Source organism: Mustela nigripes, chromosome 3 (genome assembly GCF_022355385.1).
Source record: "Mustela nigripes isolate SB6536 chromosome 3, MUSNIG.SB6536, whole genome shotgun sequence".
Classification (NCBI taxonomy): domain Eukaryota; kingdom Metazoa; phylum Chordata; class Mammalia; order Carnivora; family Mustelidae; genus Mustela; species Mustela nigripes.
Window position 1 is genome coordinate 13227855 of NC_081559.1, and position 12753 is coordinate 13240607.

At 42.9% G+C, this 12753-nt stretch overlaps 1 protein-coding gene and 1 non-coding gene across 2 annotated transcripts in view; one reads left to right on the top strand and one right to left on the bottom strand.

The window, feature by feature from the left end:
- MPP4 (MAGUK p55 scaffold protein 4) overlaps positions 1-12753 on the bottom strand; it is a 36487-nt gene that overhangs the window by 1118 nt on the left and 22616 nt on the right. The window contains exons 15-21 of the mRNA XM_059392636.1: positions 11737-11751; positions 10332-10373; positions 8374-8544; positions 6717-6797; positions 3566-3659; positions 3087-3195; positions 1799-1933 (exon numbers count right to left, since the gene is read on the bottom strand). Coding sequence (XP_059248619.1) covers positions 1799-1933; positions 3087-3195; positions 3566-3659; positions 6717-6797; positions 8374-8544; positions 10332-10373; positions 11737-11751 — 647 coding nt within the window. The remainder of the gene's footprint in view (positions 1-1798; positions 1934-3086; positions 3196-3565; positions 3660-6716; positions 6798-8373; positions 8545-10331; positions 10374-11736; positions 11752-12753) is intronic.
- Positions 480-581, top strand: LOC132014769 (U6 spliceosomal RNA). The gene has a single exon (XR_009403411.1). It is a non-coding gene; the product is annotated as a U6 spliceosomal RNA (small nuclear RNA).

Sequence of the window (12753 nt, forward strand, 5' to 3'; positions counted from 1 at the left end):
ATGGTTCTATTGAATTAGATATACCCTAATGTCCTTTGCTTCATGATGACATGACCTAATTCACCTTTAATATTGTCTATTTCCACTATTATGAAATGCTCATTTAGTGAAGGTCAGCTGACCTTCATTTGGCACTATGCATTAATCTCATTGCTGTTATTTTCTTATTTGTCCACAACAATTAAAATAGTACAACTTGTTGCCTGTACAATCATAAACACATATACAAATGCAAGCACTGAAATGTTGTGACAGTACTCCTTTATCAGATGACCATGCTTGTGACCCAGAAACAATTTTGTTAATTTGTTTAGATCACCATAAAAATGAGAACACAATTGTAAATGCCCATAAAATTCAGAGAATATATCCATGGACTCCACTGTCTGAAATGAAAACTAAAGAATCAGACTTTCATAGAATAATCACAAGAAGTATGAAGATAGAATTAATAACAAGGGATTATATAAATATACCTCTTGCTCACTTCAGCAGCACATGTATTAAATTGGAAACAATGCAGATTAACATGGTCCCTATGCAAGGAAGACAGGCAAATTTGTGATGCATTCCATATGTTTAATTTCAGTTTTATAAGATGAGAAAGTTCTAGAGATCTGTTTCACAATGTAAACATACTTAACACTACTGAATTGTACAGTTAAAAATGGTTAGGATGGGGGGAGCGTAGGTGGCTCAGGTGATAAGTGTCTGCCTTTGGTTCCAGTCATGATCCCAGGGTTCTGGGATCAAGCCCCACATCAGGATCCCTGCTCAGTGGGAAGCCTGCTTCTCCCACTCCCCCTGCTTGTGTTCTCTCTCTCTGTCAAATAAATAAATGAAAATCTTTTTAATAAAGAATGGTTAGGATGGGTAAGTTTTATGTTTTATGTGTTTTTTAACATACACACACGCACGCACACACACACACACAAAATAAGTGAATGTAGTATCTTGATCTAAGTGATGGTTATCTGGCTTCAGGCACACATAAAAATTCATTGAGCTGCTACATGTAATATTTATACATCTTGCTGAATGTTTATGATGTTTTAAAATAGTTAGGATGGATTTAATTTTTTAAAAAATGGAAAAAATTACCTATTCTAGGAAGAATTCACTGATTAATCCCACCTGTCTTAGGCCCTATATAATTTCCATAATTAATACGTTTGCATTTAGAAATACATTTTATATAGATCCCTATTATTACAGATAAGATATATTCACTACAGAATTTTTTTAAAGATTTTATTTATTTATTTGTTTATTTATTTATTTGAGAGAGAGTATGCACGAGCAGGGAGAGGGGCAAGGGAGAGGAGCAGAGGGACAGGGAGAAGCAGATTCCCTGCTCAGCAGGCAATGGGGTGGGGGCTCCATCCCAGGACCTAAATCATGACCTGAGTTGAACATAGACACTTAACCGACTCAGCCACCCAGGCTCCCCCTTCATTCTTTAAAGTAAATTCTCTAACTTTTTCATACACTGAATAATGAAACATTAATGTCAATCTTATGCACACCCAATTTCCATGTGGTTTTGCAAACTGTGGTGGGAGTTTTTTTTTTTTTTTAAGCTAAATAAGAAAAAAGAAAAAAATAAGAGCAGCATCATAGCATTTATTAAACTTTATTTAATATCTACAAATCATGTCCAGTAAAAAGGGTAAATCATAAGGGCATTTTTAATTAGAAACAAAAATCACATTCCTTAATATAGGGATGTTGTAGAAACAATATGGTGAGTTTTTACTAGGAAAAAAATGTATATTCATCTATTTCTTCTGTATCTTACCTTGAACTTCATGTCCACAAAGTAGTCTGTAATGATCTTGGCATTTTTTCGAGATTGCTTCATACGGCTCATACTAGATGGCTTTATAAATATGACATAGGGCTTCAGTTCTTGGGTTCGAGCTAACTGAATACCCTACACAGAAAAATTAAGTGCACATTTAAAAATAGAAGTCTTAAGTTCTTAGAGTCAACACAAATGTTCTCAAAATTTCTAAGAACAGAAATCAGCAATTATTTTTAGCTAATTTATTTTTATTTATTCTCCTTTGCCCCCAAGTCCTCAACTCTAAAAATAAACATTTTAATAATTAAGAGAGCGGGTTCTAGAATCAAAATTAAGTTTAAACTGGCTCTTCCTCTTACTAGTCATGACACCCTAATGAAATCTGAGAATAGGATTCTATACATAATTTCATGGCACAAAGACAAAGACAAACTCTAAAGGTGGATCAGTTCTGTTTCACTCTCACTTCCCTTTCCTCGTGCTATTATGTTATATTGGATACTACCGATACCTTCACACTGACCACCAGCCTTGACCCAAGGAAGAACAACTGTCTGGTCCCCTTATTCTCTTTAGCGCATGTGGTATATTTTTAAATGAGTACAAAAAACCCAAAATAGAAGGATCAAGAAAATGGAGCCTACACATTATGTACTCTTTTTTTTTTTTTTTAAGATTTTATTTATTTATTTGACAGACAGAGATCACAAGTAGGTAGAGAGGCAGGCAGGCAGAGAGAAGCAGGCTCCCCACTGAGCAGAAAGCCTGATGCGATGGGAGGCTCCATCCCAGGACTCTGAGATCATGACCTGAGCCAAAGGCAGAGGCTTTAACCCACTGAGCCACCCAGGCGCCCCCATTGTGTACTCTTTGTCTTAACATGCTCGCATCTGCCCCATCCCACATATGGTCTCACAGAGGTAGCCGTAGGCGCAACCACACAGGAACCTCCCCTCCTGGTGTCAGGCAACATCTTTTTCCCCCTACCAATGTCCTTGATGCCTTTGCGATCAAGGTCAAAGCAGGATTCCAACTTTTTTATAGCCACCAGCTCAGTTTTCTTTTGGTATGTGAGAAGCAAGACTTCTTTCCTAACTAAAGACAAGATATTGGCAAAATGTTCCCTCACGTATGATGCTAGCCCTTAGATATGGTAAGTGGTCTTATCCCTAAAAGACTAACAGAATAAAATGTCTCAACCTCAATCTACAGTATGTGCACAAAACGCATGACCTTCATTCACTACCTTGGGCAGATGGGTAACGCTCCACCACAGACCTACCTGGGGCTCTAAGTCCATGACACAGATCTTTCCCTCATCAAGGACTGTTTGAACAGCGTCCACACTGGTGCCATACAAATGGCCTTTGTACTCACCATGCTCAAGCATCCTGCAAGAGTGCCACAAGGAAAATAAGAACTCTCTCTACCAGTAAAATATTACTAGTAGTAACATAGGATATAAATATGTGGACTTTGCTAGCACAAGAAGAATGAGTGGAAAATCAACAGGAGAAAAAAATATTAGGAGATCTAGGGCTTAACTCTTTCTCCAAGTCTCTAAAATTTGCAATTCAATTCTGCTCCCACTCCAAACCCAATGAGTTAGTGTACAAGTGTATCAGTTTACATTTCCTTGTTTAACTCTTCAGAAAAAAAAGGAATTATCCTGGGAGCTTTGGATAATGCATAAAAATAGTAGATCTCTTTTGAAGGTAAAATAACCAAAGGGGAGAACCAGATTCTGAACATCTAGTTTACCTGTGACTATACACGAGGCTTTCAAATACTTCTTTTGACACATAGTGATACTCACGTCCATCCACTTCATAACTCTTTTTGGAGCGAGTGGTATCTATCAAAATATGGAATTTTTAAAAAAGCTTTAGAATCTATAAAATGTTTTGATTTAGTACCAACATGCATTTGGATAAAGATGTCCAATCAATATAAATAAAGGAATACATAAACAGATAAATAAAATGCTAGAACCAAAATGAGGGATCCTGAATTGGTGATAAGAAAGAAGTTCTCACACCAAAATCAGTTCATCTAGAAACCTTTTCTAAGGGCTCATAGTGTGGACATGAATGTGTCAGGTGTTAAGCCAGGTGAGAAGGCCCTAAGGGGTACCGGCTCTTACTTCAAAGCAGGCATGAGTGAATGATGTGTGAGGCCTAAAGGCCCCAGCACATAAGATATCTTCTGTGTAGCAAGTGCATGTCCCAAAATTCCGTTTCATTTGTCACACACGTAGCCAGATGAAACGTTATTATCCAAAGTTTACTAATAAATAACTGAAGATTTTAGAGAGCCACTAACTTGCTTGTACATGCAGACTAATGAAAAGCAAAGTTGCAAACAAGAGCCTAGCTGCTCTGACTCCTCCTAGACTAGTATTTTCTGCTACACCAGATTGTCTCTGATTTGAAACGGAGAGATCCCATGACAGTCTGCAGTCTTGCCCCAAGTATTGATGGCTAAGTGAGATGGTGATTAATTTGGGGGGATCCCCAGAAGGGAAGGATTGGTGGAGACTGAATTCAGTCCCATTCTTTTATTATATATTCTCCAACTTAAATAGTACTAGGTACAGAACACAGGAGCTCACTGAGTAACTAAAAGTGATGCATTATCTGCTCACCCATTTATTCAATGAATGTGCACCAACTCCCTCTGTCCCAGATATGTTCAGTTCTTTGAACACAAAGATGAGCAAAACACAGTTCCAACCCAGTGTCCTATGTATATTGCAAAGCCGGTAGTCCCTTCATCTGCATTACCACAATTTCTCCATGTTCATTGAAACAATGGTGTCTTTGCATTTGCCAAAGTTTAAGAATGAAATATATGAACACGTGATAACACCAGCACATGGGAATGACCAAGTAGGAGCTTGAAATAGGCCCTAAATGATGAAAGGCGTTATGAACATTCAAGAGGCTCAAAAGGCAAATGTCACCTGAGGGTCATTTTTGTTTTTTTCTTTTTTTTAAAGGAGTTTGTTCATTCATTTTAGAGAGAGAGTGTACATGTGCACAGGCAACTTGTGGGGGGCAGCAGTGGGGAGGCAGAGGGAGAGGAAAAGAATCTCAAACAAACACCACATTGGGTGCAGAGCCAAGGCAGGACTTGATCTCATGACCCCAAGATCACAACCTGAGCCAAAACCAAGAGAGACGCTCAAGCAACTGAGCCACCAGACGCCCTGGCTTTGTTCTTTATGCAAAGCCTCTCTGCAGATCCTTACAGTTCCCACAGTTATGCCACTTCTCCTACAGCTTCATACTGAAAAAAAATTCCAGTAAAACACTATAGCTCTCAGGTTATAATAAATTATGTAAATATAAACCCAAGATGACTCCTCCGTGGTTCTACCTATATTTTATATGGTGGGTTAAAAATCTGTGAACGGGCACATAAGTAGAGGTATTCATCATAAACTTAAAACTATGCGCTCAGTTTAAAAAGCAAAATATGCACAACATTTTCTCACCTTGAAGGATGGCTAGCCATACTTCTTATAATTCTTCTATGTTCTGTGGGAATTTTATTTTTATCTACGTTCTTGACAAATGGCACTTTCTTTTGTAGTTTTCGTGCTGGGGATCAATGCCCATTCTTACATGTGTGAACAGTGTTTGCAAAGCACAAGCTAAGGTATGTGACCATAAGGCAACATTTTCTGTCACCTACTGACCTTCTTCTGGCTCTGGATGAAAATCTAGCAGTTACCATGACTCTTTTGATTACTTTTAGTTTAAAAAAAAAAAAAAAAAAAGGCCACCATCATTTGTGCCACAAAACACAGTCTCAAAGTAATAATAAATTTATTATATCTATATATTTAATATAACTTATACTAAATATATTTATATATTATAAATAACCAATAAAAATGGAATGAAATTCCATTCCCATGTAATAATCAAAATTGTGAATTTCATTCCTATTTTGGGCTTCTCCTCCCGACATCTGCTCTGACTTGCTGCAGCCACAAAAGTTGCAGCCAGAAAAGCGAGAAGTCAGGAAAGGAAGTAGAATTCACTTCTTCCCTTCCCTTTCATTGCCTTTCTACTGTTCCTCCCCAGTTTTATGTCTGTCCAAGGCTGGAGTGCAGAGAAGAGAGGAAAGAGCAGGAAAATGATGCTGACGCTGATGCCGGATACTACAGGTTTCTTTTAGACTTGGCAGACATTTAAATGTGGCTCTGCTCTCCTGGAGGACGCATGGGTTATTCTGCAAACCCTACCACCACCGCCACCACCACCGAGTATCCATCTTTATTTCCGCTCGTCATTTGTGAGTTCTAAAAGGGCAGCAACTCCCCAGCCACACCCCTGGTTGCTCTAAACTCTTCAGATTTTTCAAGTATAATTCTGACACCAGTCTTCTTCGTCCCCTAAACTGCAGGGAACAACACTAAGCTTTCTGTTCGTTTCTCTAAGTTCCTCTCTGGAACTGAAGTGAAGGGAAAGCACCCACGTGTACTTGCTCTTACCTGGTATGATCACACTTACAGTTTACATAAAATTACCTTTGCATATATTAAAAATTTTAAGATAAGATAGGGCATTTAAAGAGCCAGGCACAGTGCCCAGAAGATAGTAAGTACTATTATGACTTAGCTATTATTACTAAATATTGTTAGTTTTCCTAAAGGGTCATCTATATGATTGTTAAGAAATGGAAAAGAGACAGTCACCTTTTAAAAGCCTCGCCAGCAACATGGCCATGAATCAACTCCCTCTATTTAAATACAGTTCAAAATATTGTATAAGGACTACCCCCTTGTGTCTTTTATTTTTACAACAAAGATGGTATGGCACAGTTAAAATGAGATCAGTGCATCTGCGAGGCAAAGACAGTTTGACCAGAACATGAACCGCTAGGAAAGAAAAGGCACACCTACGCGGCACAGCACTCTGGAACTGCTCAGGATTAAGTTCAATAAGTTGTCTTCTCAGTTCATTGACTCCAACCCCAGAAGGTCCTAAACACAAAAAGCCACATACAGAAATCATTAGACGTGGATAAATATAATTGTGTGGTGACATCATCATTTCAGTACTTCTACTTAAGACATCTGAGAGCAAATGTTTTTCAGGAAATTACATATCTTTTCAGAAACGGAAACAATTCCGGAAAGCTCTTGGGAATTTTCCTGGGGACCCAGGGAGTAACCCACACTTCTTCCACATCCCAGGAATCAGCTGGGGAGTTACAGGAACCGGTCACCCCAGCGAAGTAATCTAATGTTGGGAGAACTGCCTGGCCTCATTTCAGATAATCTGAGACAATCTAACTTTCCCGGCAAACGAAGTGTTTATCACATCACAACCCCGAAATCAGCCCCTCGAATTACCAGTTCTGAGAATCAGCACCCCGTGTCTAACTCGAGTCAGGGCTGAATTCAAACAGTTACATAGGGTCCGTGCTTAGGCTTAATGCTTTTGCTTTGCCATATTGAAATGTTAAACTTTTTTGTTTTTTTAAGATGTATTTATTTATTTCAGAGAGAGAGATGGAGAGAGCACGAGGGGAAGAGGCAGGGGGAGAGAGAATCTTAAGCAGACTCCATGCCCAGCGGGGAACCTGACGCCAGGCTCCATCTCACAACCTCGAGATCAGGACCTGAGCTGAAACCAAGAGTGGAGGTCTTACCCCACTGTGCCACCCAGGCGCCCCGGAATGTTCATCATAAGCTCTAGCATTTTCGGTTTGCACGGAGCCCTGCGGATTCTGCAGCCGGGCCGGCTGCAAGGCGCGCTATCCTGCTCCACAGCATCCTCTCTCGGGTCACAGTTGGAGCATGCGCAGACACGCGCAAGACCGGCCTTGCTACTGCGGCAGGCCCTGGTCCGCAGAGCTCGCGCGCGCGAAAGCAGGTGCCCCCGCACTGTACTTGCCCTGCTCCGCGGGGCCAGAGCCACAGGCCAGAAGACTCCAAACACTGCTCTACGGAAGGTGATTACAAATGGCGCAGGGAAATAGATCTTAAAGATTCTTATTTCTGATACAGACTGATAATACAGTCTGGGGGACTACTCACCTACGCTTATAAAGTGAACTCTAAGCAGGTTTTAAAGGGGCACCTGGGTGGCTCAGTGGGTTAAGCCTCTGCCTTTGGCTCAGGTCATGGTCTCAGGGTCCTGGGATCGAGCCCCGCATCGGGGGTCCCTGTTCAGCAGGGAGCCTGCTTCCCCCTCTGCCTCCCTGCCTACTTGTGATCTCTGTCAAATAAATAAATAAAACCTTAAAAAAAAAAAAAAAAAAAAAGACAAGCTTCATCATAATACAGCCTGTTATTACCCCGGTACACATGCGCCGGGCACATGCCGTTCCTCTGTCGTCCATAAAAGCGTGGGACCACCTTTTTATTTATAAACACCTACATAGAAAACAGGTGTTTTTGTTGTTGTTGTTGTTGTTGTTGTTGTTTTTTAGGTGTTTATAGGGGATAAAGAATGCTGCTGTTGCCACCACTCCCAAGGCCACAAGGCCACACTGCCGGGTGGAGAAGGAGCCGCGCAGAGGGAGGCGGACAGCCGCCGCGGGCAGGGACGTACCGACCAGCACGACGAGGCGGTGCTGCTCCGACGGGCGGCGCTGGTACCGGACCACCTCCTCGTAGGGCGCGCCGGGCGCGGGGAGGCCGCCGCCCCCACCGCCCAGGCCGGCGCGCAGCTGGCCCAGGTGCGACTTGCGGCGACAGAGGCGCATGCTGCGGCGGAAGCCAGCTGCGGGGGTGGGAAGGCGCGGGACGTCACGAGCAGCCGGGGGACAGCCCGACCCCGCCACGCCTGACGGAGCCTTCGGGGGCCGCGCGGCCGAGTGCGACGGAGCTTCCTCGCGGCCGTCCGTCTGCAGGCCGGAAGTCAGACGCGGCGCGAGGGAAGAAGAGCGGGTCGCGCCCCCTCCTCCCGCCCGTGTTGCCTCCGCGGCACCCAGGGCCCACCGCAGGCGCCGGGGGCTGGGCCTCCCCGGGGGCCGATCACCTCAAACCGTTTCCTCCTGACGTTTACGTTTCATGGAGGAGGAGAGAGGAAAGTAAACACATCGATAAAAACAAGTGCTTAGAAGGGTCCGGGCATCGAGAGCGATGGCGGAGCTTCCGCCGCCGGTGGTGCAAGCACAGCGGGTGTGAAACGCTGACGTCGAGCGGGCGGGAGAGTGAAGCGCTGGAGCCAGGTGAGGCGGCGTCTGGGGGAAAAGCAACCCAGGCTAAGGGAACAGCAAGCGCTCAGGTGCGGAGAAAGGAGGGCCCCGGGAATGAGGGGGAAGCACAAGGAGGCCCGAGCGGGGCAGGCTGGAGAGGAAGCCGGGGCGGTGGCCGCGGGCTCCAGCCCCGTGTTGGATTGTGGTTCACGGGGACTGAGAAGTCACTGGGTGGTGGAGAAATGGGTGTGACATGGTTTATGTTTCTGAAGAAGTCCTCTGTTGCTGTTCCCAGGTCCTTCCCTGAGGTACAGCTCGGGACTCTTTGTGTATATAAACACACACACACACACACACACACACGTGCACTATATCTATCTATCTATGTCGAACACCATGAGTTCACACCAATACCACCAATGCCAAGTCAACACCACAGGATCCATTCCAGCCACCTGTCCCCACCCTCACTGCATGTGTAACTCCTTTCTCTAACACTGAGAAACCTAATCGTCCTCAGTACATTTACTTACTGTATTGGTCACGAGCACCTGTGCAGGACAAGGGACAAGTGACATTGGCAACCTAGCAGAAAGTGTCAGAGCCCACACGAGGTGAGGACGCCATCTTTGTAGAGGCTGCAAGGTGTCAGAACCCAAGTGATGGCCACAGTCCTCCTCACCTTGCTCTGGCCCTGACACCCTGTACCAGTCAACAACGTTCCCCGCACAGACGCTCTCCTCACACCGTTCAGTGATGCCCCTCCCCAGGCTGCTGCTTCTCCACCTTTGTGTACGCCTGCTCCTGTGGCCTACCTAATGGCATTCGGGCTGAGTTATTCCAAAGAGATCAGAAAAGTGGCCTCATGGGTTTTTTTGTTTTGTTTTGTTTTGTTTTTAAAGCTCTCTCAATGATTCCAATGTATATTTAGGCCTGAGTAACCAATATTTCACTTTACAGACCCTGCTGTCTTTTGGAGGAAGCTCAGCATGGGTTTGCGTGAGCCTTTAAATGGATCCTTCAGAAAGCTCTGCCCAGTTGACAGAAATGTGGCCATCAAAACCAAGTTTAGTAGTCAGAGAATGGGTCTCTTTTGAGTAACATAAGTATGTCATGGAACAGTCTGGAAGAGAACCAAAGATTTGTAATGAATAATTAAGACATATCCAGTGGAAAATAGATGAATTCTAATGAATGATCAACACAGCAGAATATTGATCCAAAAAACGAGTTGGAGGATAGAGGGAAAACAGAACAAAGAACAAGTCTGGAAATGTTCATCCGCAAAAGAAGCTTTCAGGAGAGTCAAGATGGTATGAATAAAACTTGACAAGTGACAATGACCGGCCTCTTATTAATCATTACCTACCGATAAAGAACTTCTGACCGGAGCCAACAAATTCCTCCTTGTCTGGAACACAGAGAATGGCCCGAACAGAATATGTGAAGGAGAAGGAGAAGTTTACTTAGAACAGAGGCATGAAATTATCTTCAGATCTGCAAGTGACACATTTCAGTAGACGTCAGTACAGCTGAATTAATCTTGAATGGCTTCTTGCCATTTTCCAGTCTCTCACATGCACCAAACTATGTGAAAACTCTTCAGAATTTTACCAAAACACTGAATATATTCTGTCAAGTACAATTGAAACAAAAAGCTATTTTACACTGGTTTAAAGTGACAAGAAAGATACTGAGTCACATAAAAACAAATAAATTTAGGTATACATTGTTAAACAGGCCCAACGAACGCTGTCTTAAAGAAGAGAACAGGTAAACTGGCTTTGGCTTCAACTGTAGAAATGGTGTTCTGCAGGACCTATAATTAGTCCTTTTGTTAAAGATGGGTTTTTATTTTCTCCCTGATAAAATGGTTTATTCTGTACAAAATTAGTATTTGCTTTATGGTTGCTAATTGTTTCTGACTGTCCAGGAATCTGAGGGACAAGGCTGAGGAACACTGATCCCAGGGGGACTGAAGCACCTAGAACTTATTTAAATTCCACCTCTGCTTCTACTGGGGTCTCGTAAAAATTCTTAAAACTCCAGGGGAAAAAAAAAAGCTGTTATAAAAATGTCATTTTCAAATTACTTTTTACAGATACATGTTCCTTTTCACTTAGGCAACTCTGTTCTGATCACTGAAATATATAAAGAGCCATTGTCTGTAGAATGAATTAACATATACAACCTTTTCTTCTTTTTAAAAAACATATATTTTAAAATACAAAGAAAACACACCAATATCAATCCCATCATCTGATAAGTAAGCACATTTTTCTAACTGAAATATGTCAGTAAGGTTTTTTTTTAAGATTTTTTTTTCTTTTTCAAATTTTTATTTAAATTCTACTTAGCTAACATATCATGTAACATTGGTTTCAGGAGTAGAATTTAGTGATTCATCACTTACATATACACCCAGTTCTCAGCACAAGTACACTCCTTGATACCCATCCCCCATTTCACCCATCCCCAGACCCCCCCCCCCCCCCCCCCCCCCAGCAACCCTCAGTCTGTTCTCTGTAGTTAAGAGTCTTTTACGGAAGTGCTCTGAATATATCCTTAATATATTAAGGATATATTCATAGCTTAACTACTTTTCATTGTTCATTTTTAAATATTCTTCTATGAAATTGAATATCTCACCACTGATTTCACCCTTAAAATACATTATCTTAAAATGTATCCTGTCACGCACGCACATTGAAGCACTGCAAGATCTTAACTATAGTTCAAGGTGGCTTGTCCAGAACATGAAAACAAACAATTACCTTCTGAAAGCTCCTCTGGATATTTGCGTGAGTGAAGAAACAGGAAAAAGTTACGCCTTTGAGATGATCAAATTGACCAGCCCATAAAGACCAACACAAAAGCAAGGCATTCAGGTCACCCCTAGAGCAGGCTGTAACTCGGGGGTCGGCCTGGGACAGCGAATGAGCGACATACACATGGCTGGGGGCTGGGGACTCATTGGACCGACTGTGCTGCTCGGGGAACAATAACTTTTTCTGCAGCTTACTTACATTCTCTCTGAGGGCTTTTTGTCTGGGGAGACTTCTCTTTACTGGTTGGCACAAAATAGGGCTTGAGAGGGAGAGAAATTATAGGAAGGCAACTGCTGTGAGCCTCCTCTCTCCTCTCCCAGAGGCCATACGCAGTCCTGTGAAGTGGCCCTCGGGCAGGCAGCCTCTGGCCTGAGCATTCTCCTTCACCTCTCACTGGGTCCAGTGACACACGGACTTCTCCAGCTGCTCCACTGGAGACGGGGGAACTGAACACAAAGCATTTTCTAGATGTCTTAAAACACCCATTGCTTTGTTTTTAATGGCATTCCTAATTAGACTATATCAACACCCCCTGAAAAATGCGAGGAGGTCACAGGGTACCACATTCAGAGAAGACTTGAGCCCCAAACCAAAGAGACGGAAGGACCCACTTAGAGCTCTAAGTAACAGAATTAAGCATCATGAATAAATATCAAGAGATACTTACTTAGGAAACCTGCCAGCTGGGGGCTCATTGTTCCTTAAATGACCTCTTCAGTGAGTTGGGTTCAGAAGGTACAGGGACATTCTCAATCTTTTGACTAAGAGGGGTCCAGAAGGGGCATCGCCCAGTAACTAAGGGGGGGCTGCACGTGTTCCTCTGCAGTGATTAGAGAGGTGGCTGCAGAATGCCCGTCCAGAGCGAGAGGCCGAACAATGCTAGCTACGCTCTGTGTACCGCTAACATCCTAAGCACTTTACTTGTATAAGTTATTTTTCTTGCTTTAGATGTGAGGCAGAGGG